Raw genomic sequence first — 13,318 nt, 5'->3', positions numbered from 1 at the left:
GGGGGGGGCGATTGGAGCGGCGGCGGGGGTGACGATCGGGGCGGCGCAGGGGGCTGCGGTTGAGGGGGGGCGGGCTGCGGGCGGGCCGGGCTGCGGGCGCGCGATCGCAAAACGATCGCAAAACTATTTTTCCGTACAAAATATCATACCGTCTAAATGCTGATCGTTATAAAAAAAAATCGTTACTTCGAAATCGTTAATCGTGCGACCGGGCCAATTATCGCTCTGTGTAAACTTAGCATTAGGGTCCATTTACACAGAAAGATTATCTGACAGATTACCTGCCAAAGATTTCAAGCCAAAGCCAGGAATGGATTTGAAAAGAGGAGAAATCTCAGGCTTTCCTTTATGACCTGATCTCGGTTTATAGTCTGTTTCTGGCTTTGGCTTCAAATCTTTGGCAGATAATCTGTACGTTTACACGGAACGATTATCGGGCGAATTTTCGAGATAACGATCGCATTGAGCGATAATTGTTCCGTGTAAACGCAGCGAACGATCAAGCGATTAGCTAAAAATCATTCATTTTGATCTTTGAACATGTTAATAAATCGTCGTTGATCGTTCCCAAAATATTCGCAGATCGTTCCGTGTAAACTGTCGTTCATTGATTTTACCTATGTGCGAGATCGTTAATCGTACGATCGGGTGAATTATCGCTCCGTGTAAACGTAGCATTAGACAGCAACTAAGGGAAATCGCCAGCAACTGCAGTTTGACTCAAGTTTGACTGCTTAAAGGGGTTATCCAGTGCTACAAAAACATGGCCACTTTCTTTCTGAGACAACATGACTCTTCAGAGGCAACCCCCCCCCAAGCTGGAGACAAGAGTGGGGCTGTCTCTGGAAGAAAGTGGCCATGTTTTTGTAGCGCTGGAAAACCATTTAAGGTGAGAGGGATACCCCAAATTGCTCCTTTTGGCTTTAGATAAGTATATCCATGTAAAGAGAGTTAGAGGAGGGATCCTTTCATTCCATTCTGTTCCTTGAGAATGGTAGATGGCTTGGGTTCTCGGCATCTACCCTTGGAGCCTGGCTGCTACGGCTACTACCTCTCTCTTCACTGATAGTGCATACAGGTGTTGTGTTCTTAGCACAACACCATCAGGTGAGCAGTTTTATTATCAGCTTGTTCGACCTACAATCTGTTGTTTACCTTATCACCCTATGGCGCCCTTTCCACTTTTTTAGCCCTTTCTGTTCCTTGAAAGACCTCTTATGTACCTGGGCACAGATGCCTTGTGTAATAAGAGACATGAACTTGTCTTGAAGACATGTTGGGCATACAATTGTGCTTTGTGTGAGACAGTTTCTTCCAGGAACTGAAAATTGTACTTCCAGGAACCCCTCGTAAGAACAGAATTGTCAAGCAAACAACTGTGTTTGGCAATAGAACATAGATTTGTGGATCCAACAAGAAGATATTAGGGAGTGGCATATGTTGTGGTTATCATACACCAGCCATCAAGTTTCATCCTTCCAGCTATAGAACTGGGGAGGGTCAAGGAGCTTCTATTTGTTACTCACCAGTGATCATCCATTGATGGATCTATCTATCTATCCATATGCGCTATTATATAGCATTTGGAAGAGTGAAAAGTAGTAAGTGGTGATATTTTATTTATTCCTATGTTCTTGTTTCTAGGTGATAGCCCCAGAAGAGATTATCCATCCCAATGTCGATGAACACTCCGTTATGACCTACCTGTCACAGTTCCCAAAAGCAAAGCTCAAACCTGGCGCTCCATTGAAGCCGAAATTGAACCCTAAAAAAGCAAGAGCTTATGGTCGAGGTAAAGCTTTGTTCTTTTGCATATATGTTAGTAAACTGGAGACAGGAACTGTCCAGAGCAGGGAGCGGTTTTCTTTGAGGTTTTGCTTCTGCTTTGGGCAGTCCCTGACATTGACCGAGGTGGCAGCTGAGAGGACTGTCAGACTGGAAAGAACACATAAATTCCTGCAGGACATACAGCAGCTGATAAGTATTAGAAGACTTGACATTTTTTAAATAGAAGTAAATTACAAATCTATATAACTTTCTGACACCAGTTGCTTTGTAGGGAAAAAAATCAAGATGGTCTATTTATTGATCAACAGTCTTTAATGTAGAAGTATACATACAGAGATGGCTGTCAATTACTGAGAAAGACCACCCACTGGACTCCTAAGCCTAGAATAACAAGAGATCTAAAACAAACAGTTCTTCTGAATATTTTCTCCCCAAACAAGATATCCAAGTAAATCCTGCAATCGTGTTGCTGTCAGATTAGGCTACACATCAAGCATGACAGCAGGTTATATTAAAATATACTATTTTAATGGATTCTTTCTGACTGATCTCTCCTAGATTTCAAACATTATGTTAAGACTTTATATGAGTATGACTTAAAGATGTAAGACGTCCGTGGTGAATCCAAGCCGTGCAGACTAGACATATGTGCCGTCATGTCACTTATAATAATATGGTGGTGCTGGATAAACACAGAAATTGTCCTCTTATTTTTGAGATATGTTCAGAATTTTACTAATCTCGAGGGGAAAGTGTTATCCTCCAGAGGGAAAGGTGTGGTGGGGAGACGAAGTGCGATGTGTCATTATCACACCCAGCGCCATTAAAACCTTTATTATAAAACATAGGATGGTTCTGGAAGATTTCATGTTTTCCAAGTGCCATAGATCTGCCTGTTTGTAAATATCCCGGAGGATTAGGTGTCCCTGTTGTCTTGGATTGTGAGTGTGCAGCACGATTATAGCTATGTCACTGAGGCTCCCACACTCTCCGGTATGTGAAAAATACACTTGGTTAGAAGTGAAAACAAACCAAAAACAGAAAAGAAAAGATTCTTAGTATTAAAAAAAAAACAACTTTCATCATCCTTAAGGTAAACAAACCCCTCTGTATAGGGCTGTCACTGTGTTATATAGTAATATCACAGCCAGACATGTATTGGAGCATCAATGGTGGTCAGTTTGATTATTACCCAGCATTCCTAGAATCAGGAAAAATATATGAATAACTTAAAGGGGTACTCAGGAAAAAAAAAAGTTTTTGAATTAACGGTTCTAAGAAAGTTAGACATATTTGTAAATTGCATCTATAAAAAAATCAAGTCTTATTATCTGCTGTGCGTCCTGCAGGAAGTTGTGTATTCTTTCCATTCTGACACGGTGCTCTTTGCTGCCACCGCTGTCCATGTCAGCAATTGTCCAGAGCAGTAGCAAATCTCCAAATAAAACTTCTCCTACTCTGGACAGTTCCTATAACAGACGGAGGTGGCAGCAGAGAGCACTGTGTCAGACTGGAAAGAATACACCACTTCCTGCAGGACGTACAGCAGCTGATAAGTGAAAGTAATTTCCAAATCTGTGTAAAGTTTTGTCACTTGTTGATTTACAGACTAACCCCCTTCCTCCGGAATACCCCTAAGAGAACTTAATAATTTTTTGTCAGAGGGATACCCCAAATTGCATTTGCATTAACTAGAAATGGTTGGGGTCCTAAAGTAAAGTAATGAATAGCTAGGTCTTGTGAGAGAGAGAGAGTCATTGGGAGGTGACCAACTCTGTTACAAGAACTGGTTTGGCTTTAGATAAGTGTGTGTAAAGAGTGGGGTCATCATTTCCTTCCTCTCCTTCAGAAGACCTTTATGTACCTGGGCACAGGTGCCATGTGTGATAAGAGGCATGGACTTGTCTTGAAGCCATTTTGGGCCTAGAATTGTACTTTGCGGGAAACAGTTTGTTCTGGGAACTGAAAACTTCCAGGAACCAATCGTAAGAACAGACTTCTCTATCAATCAACAGAACAGCCAACTGTGTTTGGTAATAGAACATAGGTCCCCCCCTTTGGAATACCCTTTTAAGAGAGCGTCATAACTTTGTCATATGATCTTTTATATTTCTTTGATGTGATCTCAGTTCTTGGGTCATATTTTTATTTTAATGCTATTTATGTCTATGGTTTGCAATTTTTTTTGCAGGTGTGGAACCCACCGGGAATATGGTAAAAAGGCCAGCACCCTTCACAGTTGAGACAATCAGTGCCGGGCAAGGGGAGGTTTTGGTCTATGTTGAAGACCCTGAAGGAATCAGAGAAGAGGTATGAGTGCTAGGTGATCTATACCACTATACCTAGTATTGATATCTACCACTTTAATTTTAACCCATGACCATGTCTCACAGAGCAGGAAAGATGGCCTGATACCAAGTTGGTTGACTATGTACCAGGGCATTGTTACGAAGTAACAATGGCTGAACATTGGCAGCAAATGACAAATGTCATCTTTACACCAGATGTTGTACAGTCGTCTGATATAGGAAATTATAACTGTCCTAATATATAGTATAAGAGCTCAGATAAGTTAAAGGTATATTTACAGTCTCCGAGAGTTATCTCCCATCTGCAGCTGTACTCCATAGAGAATAGATAGAGTGCTGGTCATGCACATGCCATGTACTCACAGGGATGATTTCCTTCCATCTATTCTCGTGATCGGAGGGGGGTGCTTTTTGCTGGTATCTAAAAATTATATATCATTAATTGTATAATTATAAAATATAAATACTATAAATATATAGTATTGTAATGATTACATAAAGCAAAGTCATCAGGGTTATCACTTATTTTTATTCTTTTAACATTACCCGGTCAGTGCCGGAGCAGAGATCTCAGTGGTGTTTGTCCTTTTTTCAAAAGCCTGGTTCCCACGCGCAGTCTCTTCCCGTGCACCAGCCTGGCTCTTTACACAATATCCCCCCCCCCCCCCTGTGACAAACCGCCATTAGAATCAATGGAGGTGCGTCACAGAGGGGAGGGGATATTGTCACACTGCAGGGACACTGGGCCAGCCTCCAGTGCATAGAGCTGGGCGTGGGCGGCATCTTGAAAAAAAGGACAGCGCCACCGGGATCCCCGCTCCGGCGCCAACCGGGTAATGTAAAAAAATAAATAAGTGATGTACCTGATGGTACGTTCGCTTTAACAAGATGAAGGGTTTATAGCAATGAGAAGTGTCAATTCGAAAACCCTTGTGGTGATGTGCTGTAGTCAATGGTGAAATTACACATACTTATCCTTTTTGAGTGCTTCCTCTTTTTTTTTTTTTTTTTTTTTTATTGTAGGCCAAGGTCACAGCCAACAATGACAAGAACAAGACCTTCTCTGTGGAATATGTGCCTAAAGTCACAGGCGTCCATAAGGTAAATTGGTGGTGATCCAGCCTGCCCAATGTCTTTCCCAAATAACCTTAAATGCATATTGGTTTCCAAGTGATGTTGGTTTCTGTAGACACTTCATTTTCTATTTGGGGATAAGGGTTGTTGATATAGCTCATAAAGAGGGAGACTTTGGGAAATGTTAGGGGTGCCAGCGCAGTGTATTGTAGTGAGGTTGGCAATGTTTGCTCACCTATGTGTAGTGCATAAGTGGCACTTTTGTATTTGGAGCATAATACCGCACTCATATGGCTTACATCCTCCGCTACTCAATAGTGTTTATACAATCAATGAATAGATTAAAAATGCCTAAAGAAAAACATGCTTCATTTCTTGGCCACAGACTCAACAAATCCTGGCACAAACCAAGGAACACTGCATGTACGTGATACTGTACTAATGTCAGCAATTAAATCCCTATTACATATACATGTAAGCTTCAAGCACTTGAACGGCCCATCTTGTCTCAAGCTGTAGGATTTTAGTGTCTGCTTACTTTGGATTTTGTGCTAATCATTTTTTTATTTTGAGAACTCTGAAAGTATTACGGGAAATAGAGAATATGTTTCTGGCTGTGGAGGACCCAGCATTACATGGACAGTCCATTGATTTCAATTGAAACAATGTAATACTTTATTTCCCCTGTGGTTGTGCTGCAGGAAATTGACCACTTACTTTCAGATTCCCCACCATTTACAGCTGACCATTGGGGGACTTAGCAGCTTAATAGGGAGCATTGTGTGATCAGCTTATCATCAAAAGCCTATTAACTGAAAGGGATTGTCCAATATAGAAAAACCCTTTAATAGTATATTCTTACAAAACAACCAAGAATGTCAGGATATTAGAACTGCATTAGAAGATTTGAATTAGAAGATACTGACTATTCATATATTACTATTATTTTTAGGGTATTCCAAGAAAATCAACTTTTCCCCTATGCAAAAGATAGGGGAAAAGTAGGGGATTGTGGGATCTCTGAACTCTGTACCCCCCTGCTGATCTCTGTATTGGGCCCCTGGATTGAATAGAGCAGCAGGTACGGCACGTGACCTGCAGCTCTATTCATTCCTATGGCGCGATAAAAAGAGCAGAGTACGCCAGAAGAGCGCTGTACTCTGCTTTTTTCCGTCGGCTCACATGCCGTACCCGTGGCTCTATCCATAATACAGAAGCGGAGGGGGGGGGGGGCTGATATGTAGATAGGCGGGGGTACAGAGGTCGGATCCCTTACATTCTCCTACTTTTCCCCTATTTACAAATAGTTCATGTATTTTTTTAACTAATTATAAGTTATTCTATTTGTACTAGTTTTGATAAATGCAGAAATGGTACATGATGATCCATTAGAGATGAACACAACTCGAGCATGCTGGAATCCGATCGTCCAGCATTTAAAAATAGGTGGCTGAAGAAATTGAATGCAGCCCTAGGGAGTCTGGGAAAACATGGGTATAGCTGATGTCTGCATCCAACTTCTTTAGCCACCGGTATTCAAATGTCGAAAAATGGAACTCAGGCCTGTTCGAGTTACGCTCATCTCTATCATCCATAAAACGAAGGTGCTTTTGGAAAGCACATTCTTATGAGGTAAAGACACATAAAAGCAAGGACATTAGATATTTATAAAATTATCTTTCTGTCCAGCTAGGTTTAGTTATGTTCTCCTTTTCATGAACGGAGGATACAACAACATTAAACAATGTATTAGTCCATATAACGCGGTCCGACATTGCCATACTTTTCACAACAAAAGTAATTTCCTAAATCATCCATCACAGGGATCGGCATTCTGATCCATTCTTGTATATATAACTTAGGAGACGTTATAGGATGATGTCATTAACAAGCTGTTGACATAATCAGTCCAGCCATGACCTCATCGCTCCCCAGAGCCAATTCTGATTTACATTTTTAGTTCCAGTTCAGTTAGTTAAGGGTTTGATTCCAAAAAAACTTTGGTCCGTATTAAATCAAAGCTTGGTCGTAAAAGGATGATGTCAGATTCATTAATTTCTTTAGCATTATAAACTGTTGTCACGTCTTTTAAGTAACGTAATCTGTGATCTGTTGCTTGAAGACTCCGGTTTTAGATTGATCTCCAGTTTGGGAAATGTGAAGTTTAACAAGCCAAGGCAGGCCTTCAGCCCACCCCAGTTTTTTACGATGGTGTCAATCTTTTAACACTCCACACTTGAATCTGTAGCTAGTTAAACCCAGTTGTGTGAATCGTGAGTGTTGCCCAAACTCCTTGTGTTTTTTTATGTTGTGTTTTATAGGTGACTGTGCTCTTTGCTGGTCAGCATATTTCAAAGAGTCCATTTGAAGTGAACGTTGAGAAAGCTCAAGGAGACGCCAGTAAAGTGACAGCTAAAGGGCCAGGCTTGGAGGCAACTGGTAACATTGCCAATAAACCCACCTATTTCGACATTTATACAGCAGGTGTGTATTGTTCTCTTTATTTTTTTTGTATTGTTTGAATGTTTATTGCAAAGAGGACTAGTGTTTTATTCTAATTTTTATTTCTAATTCTTATTGTTGCGACAAATCCAGAAAAAAAATCTTCTCTTTTAAAGGAGTATTTCATTTTTACTCAATTATTTACAATTTAGGAACCAAATTCTGATCTAATGCCTTTTATCATGCTATAACATAAGAGCCCTTTCTCTGCAAGGTCAAATGGTGTAGGCCGTCGGCTGTCAGGAGGTGATGGGAAGATTTTCAAAAGCTGGAGGGCCACAGGTTTGGGAACACTGGTGTAGCCCATGAGGAACAAGGTTGACGTAAGGGGTGTTAGACTGTGGTCACACAAGGTTTATTAGTTATTTGCGTGAATGGCCAGGTACCCTTTAAGACCTATAACCATCTCCACTAATAAAGAAATCTTGCAGGCGTTTAACATTGATGACCTATCCTCAGATTAGGCAATTAATTTGTATTGATATATAAAACCGTATTCACCAATTACTAATATGCACCTGTCATTCAATAGATTCACCTTTCCAATTTTTTTATGCTATTACTTGGCATATAATTTATTATATGAAGTGGTATATAGGCTCCGAAACCCTTAATCCATATCCATACCCCCTTTCTGCCCCCCCACATTACTACATGACTGCCCTGTCCTTTTGGTGCCCTTTGGTGGGGCAGTTGTCACAGTAGACCCTTTCTTCCTATGAGGAAGGTCTGGCACTTTTTCTCCTTCTTGTACGCACATTAGGATTTGAAAATTCTCTAAAACACAGCAGCTCAACACATTTATAGTCTAGTGAGTTAAACTACAAATTAACTTTCCCTAAAGTAGGAAATGCCGTCACTATCTGGAGAATGCACTTGCATCCTGGATTTGTAAAGCAATCTTGCATCTGCATCAAATATTTCCTTTTTTTTTTTCATGTATCTTATGACTTACGAATCTCCAAGCTGGTAGTGATTATTAGATCCCTAGCATTGGTGCCAGTTCAGATTATGAAGTGTTAGCCTGCCAGTACTCTTAAAATATTTAGTTTGACAGACAGGATAAGAAGACAAACAAATGAGGAATTCCAATCTATTAAAGACTCCAGTCTGGGCATTCAGTATTTAAACAACCTCCCAAGTCCAGCACTCAATCATTGTATACAATGCCAACCTTTGTGGTGGAAAATGTTTTAGGCATTGGCTATATGGATGCTTCCAAAAGGCCTTTGAGTTCTTCCTAGTCCTCTATTCTTTAAAAACCTATACTTTGTGGAATCTTGGCTGCTGGTTGCCACCACTAGAGGTATGTACCTGTTGACCTAAATGGAGCCACACGTTGACTGTTCCTAGTTGATGGCAATAGGTATCCAAAAGGTTGTTTTTTTTTATATAAATTGTAAAAAAAAATCTAACTGAATTAACTGGTGCTGTTGAGTTACACAGGTTTTTAAATTACTTAAAAAGACTAAAGCCTTCCAGGACTTATCAACTACTGTTTGTCCTGCATGAAGTGGTGTATTCTTTTCAGTCTCACACAGTGCTCTCTGCTGCCACCTGTTTCCATGACAGGAATTAGGCAGAGCAGTAGTAAATCCCCATAGAAATCCTGTTGAGCTGTGGACAGTTCCTGGCACAGACAGAGATGGCGGCAGAGAGCACCATGTCAGACTGGAAAGAATTCACCACTTCCTGCAGGACATACAGCAGCTGATAAGTACCTTTAGTTTTTTTAAACAGTAAGTTTATACCTTTTCTGACACTAACAATGTGTTTCCCCCCCCCTCCGGACTACCCTTTTAATAAACCAGAATATTTGATTTTATTGCACCGATTGCATCTCATTAATCCTGGATTAGGGATTTTTCCTGTTGCCTAAAGTATATCACTACGTTCTCTTGTCTCTATTAAGTGAATACGACTTACTGTATGTCACTATGTTCTTTTATGAATAATTGCCCTCATTAATATTATTCTTTCCATGCGTCTCTGGTAATGCAGCCCGGCCTGAAATATTAGCCAGTTCCTCCTCTATTGCTAATTTTAGAACAGAAAACACAAAGGATGCTCTTATTCCATTGAACACAGCGACTAACATTGCTGAGCCAAGAAAAACACCGCTCGTGCCTTGTGTGGATGAAAGCTGAGGCTTCCTCCGGTGTCTACACCAACGTTTTCCCGCAGACTGATGTCACCTTTAGATTAATAGTTTATGTATATAATGCGAAAGACAAACAAACGGAATGTTAGACAGGGATCTGTGTGATCCATTAATAGGTTTATTGCCGGACTGGATACCGTTCATGAGTCAAATGCATAAAATAACTTAAATTCACTGTGGATTTTTTATATGATTACGTTATATATGTAGATATGCCAAGCCTGGAGGGGTCCTCTCTGGTCATTTTCTAATATTTGTCTTTGCTGTAGGTGCTGGCATTGGAGACATTGGTGTTGAAGTGATTGATCCCCAGGGCAAGAACAATACCGTAGACATTGTACTTGAAGATAAAGGAAATTGTGTATACCGCTGTACCTACAAGCCCATGAAAGCCGGACCTCACGGTGTTAATGTCAATTTTGGTGGGGAAATTACTCCGAAATGTCCGTATTTGGTTAATGTTGGTGAAGGTAGGTACAAAAGTTTAGAATACCTGTTTGCAGGTAACCTTACTCGGTACTGTCTCATAGTATTGCCATAACCATGTCTAATATAGTACATGGAGGGTACTATAGTACAGCAGAGTAAGTTTTCTAGTGTAAGGGTGGGTTTACACTGAGGAATTATTGCGGAATTTATCCGCGAGAATTCCTCAGTGTGAACCCACCCCAAGAGTTAGAAATTGTGTAATTTGGTGACTTTTTTGGCAGTTTATACCGCAGTCCCTACGTGGGCAGTTGGGGTGAATTATATCGGAGGACTGGCACACATGGTTACCAGTGACTTACGTGGGCAGCGCCTCTTTATGAAATTGGTTCATCTTGCAGCATTACATTCTTTCGGATGTGTCAGCGGGAATAAATAATCCCATGGCCAAATAGGCGCAGTCATTATGATTCTGGGAATTAATTTTATTTCAATACTCCGCTCCATAGGCAAGGTATAAGACTTTGTTAATATGCAAATGAGCTGATGTGCCCAGGGGGGCATATCCAAACATGGCAAAAGCCGAGGTAAGTCCTGCCCACGTCTTCGTTATCACTTCCTCTGTAGTCATCTGCCTACCCTGTTTGATTGACAGCCACTGGATAAAGAGGACTTGGGCTGGACTCACTGCGACTCTTGGGGAATTGCTGTACTGGGGAACTCCCCCTGGATACTTGAGCGTCATTTGCATATTAACATAAGGCTTTTATTTTGTTGATAGAGAGGACTATTAAAAAAGAAAAACACGTATCCCTAAAACCGTGGTGATTAGCTATATCTAGTCATGTGCGTATTTATACCACTATATTCCTGCTTATAGGTCCACTTTAAGGGTGCTATTAAACAGGGTTATGAAGGCCCAATCAATATTGTAAACAAGCGCTTGTTTACTGGGCCTATTACACGGACATCGTTAGCCCTTGCTCAAATAGTTAATACTTTACCTGTCCACTATCCTGGTCTTCTCCTGCACTCTGTATGCATCCCAGCAATGCGCAGAAGAAGACCGGGAGTGTGGGCAATCGTCAGCCGTTGGCCACGCATCAAAACGCATAGTGATGCACGGTCGGCGGCCAATGATTTTAAGTCTAGGCCTAAAGAAACAATTAGCCGATGATTGTTTCATCAACTGATCGTTGTCTTTATTACAAGGATCAATAATCGGCCAAATTGGGCCGTTTATCGCTCTGTGTCATAGGGCCCTAAGACTGCCAGTTACCCCTATGTACTTTGGGGTTGATTTATCAAAGGGTGTAAAATATAAACTGGTGTAAACTGCCTACAGCAACCAATCACAGCTCAGCTTTCACCTCTGGTAAAATGAATGAGGAGCTGTGATTGGTTGCTGTGGGCAGTTTACACCAGTCTATATTTTATAGTTTTAAACAACATATTTCTGTGTGCCTGCAACCAGTACTAGTGGGAGTTGAGAAGTTTATAATATATAGCATATGGCATTATCATTGACTTCACTGTACAACACTGCTGTGACACCCCCATAAAAAGCACTGCTGTGACACCCCCATAAAAAGCAGTTACTATACTGCCCTGTTACTGCCGCTTACCACTCACTGGTCCCCATCTTAACGTGCAGGATATACCTACTCAGCCAATGGAGATCGAATGGAGATTTCCCGCGCCTCAAGAAAGCAAACCAACGAGCAGTGAGCATCAGGGCCTAGGATTGAGTGTCTTAAAGGAGAAATCTGTCAAATTTTTTTATTAAAGTATTGTATTGCCCCCAATAGTTATACAAGTGACCAATATACACTTATTACAGGAAATGCTTATAAAGTGCTTTTTTACCTGCACTTACTACTGCATCATAGCTTCACTTCCTGAAGAAAATGGTGATGTCACGACCCGACTCCTAGAGCTGTGCGGGCTGTGGCTGCTGGAGAGGATGATGGCAGAGGGATGCTCAGTGTCCCTCCAGTGCCTTGTGTCCCTCAGTGTCCCCCTGCCATCATCCTCTCCAGCAGCCACTGCCTGCACAGCTCTGGGAGTCGGGTCGTGACATCATGTTATCCAGGAAGTGACATCACCATGTTATCCAGGAAGTGAAGACTTGATGTAGTAGTAAGTGCAGAGAAAAAAGGCACTTTATGTGTATTTCCCAAAATAAGTGTATATTGGTGATTTGTATAACTTTTGGAGGGCAATACGATACTTAAATAAAAAATTTCGCCAGAATTTCGGGCAGAAGAATAAACCTTATTTTTTTCTCCTCAAGTTAGTCTGGCCCACTTAAAAATAAATATAAATATAAATATATATATATATATATATATATATATATATATATATATATATATATATATATATATATAATATATTCATCACCAGACACCCCCTTTAAGGTGTGGATAGCGTGAGCATCTGACGTCTATTCTGTGTATGAGAATGCTTTCTTCTCTGCTATTTTCCGCATTATCTCCGTGGTTGTTTAGATTTTGCAATATTCTGGCACGTATATAATGCTTTGATTAATGGCTTCTCGCTCTGTTAAGACATTTTCTACTCTTTCACTTGCTATGCTGTCATCTTTCTCCTACCTCCCGCTGCGCTTCCAGATCTCTGCTTCCCAATTCTGATCTTCTCTACTCTTGCTGGATAAAGGACGTGACTGCTTAAGCTTCGTAGTTGGGTTGAGGCCAGGGTTGGTAAGAGTTTGCAGGATCTCAATGCCTGCCGTGTGGAAAATTGTTTGTCAACCCCATTCCTAACAATTACTGTATGACAATTTCACCCCATGAGTAACCTAACAAGTTTTTTCATAATGTTCAAGTGGTCCAACCTATTAAAGGGTTGGGGATAGGAGGTGGACCGTCAGCTGAGAACATGGCAACGGACTTGCTTTTGTAAATCCTGTAATAAAATGTGAGGTCATCTGGTCTCATGAACAAACCATTTTTGGATAAGCGCTTGTCTAGGTTCTTCCCTACCAGAGACCTGCTGCCCTAAAACCATGTCCCTTAAAGGGATTATCCAGAGACAG

General features: G+C 41.0%; 1 protein-coding gene across 4 annotated transcripts in view; it reads left to right on the top strand.

The window, feature by feature from the left end:
• The window catches only part of FLNB (filamin B), a 157,934-nt gene that overhangs the window by 72,803 nt on the left and 71,813 nt on the right, over positions 1 to 13,318 (top strand). For all 4 annotated transcript variants that reach the window (XM_069966985.1, XM_069966986.1, XM_069966984.1 and 1 more), the window contains exons 4-8: positions 1,645 to 1,792; positions 3,980 to 4,098; positions 5,121 to 5,198; positions 7,493 to 7,655; positions 10,104 to 10,304. In XM_069966985.1, the coding sequence (XP_069823086.1) occupies positions 1,645 to 1,792; positions 3,980 to 4,098; positions 5,121 to 5,198; positions 7,493 to 7,655; positions 10,104 to 10,304 (709 nt within the window). The remainder of the gene's footprint in view (positions 1 to 1,644; positions 1,793 to 3,979; positions 4,099 to 5,120; positions 5,199 to 7,492; positions 7,656 to 10,103; positions 10,305 to 13,318) is intronic.

This window comes from Dendropsophus ebraccatus, chromosome 4, assembly GCF_027789765.1.
Source record: "Dendropsophus ebraccatus isolate aDenEbr1 chromosome 4, aDenEbr1.pat, whole genome shotgun sequence".
NCBI classification, from domain to species: Eukaryota; Metazoa; Chordata; class Amphibia; order Anura; family Hylidae; genus Dendropsophus; species Dendropsophus ebraccatus.
This window is presented reverse-complemented; position numbering and strand designations above follow the sequence as displayed.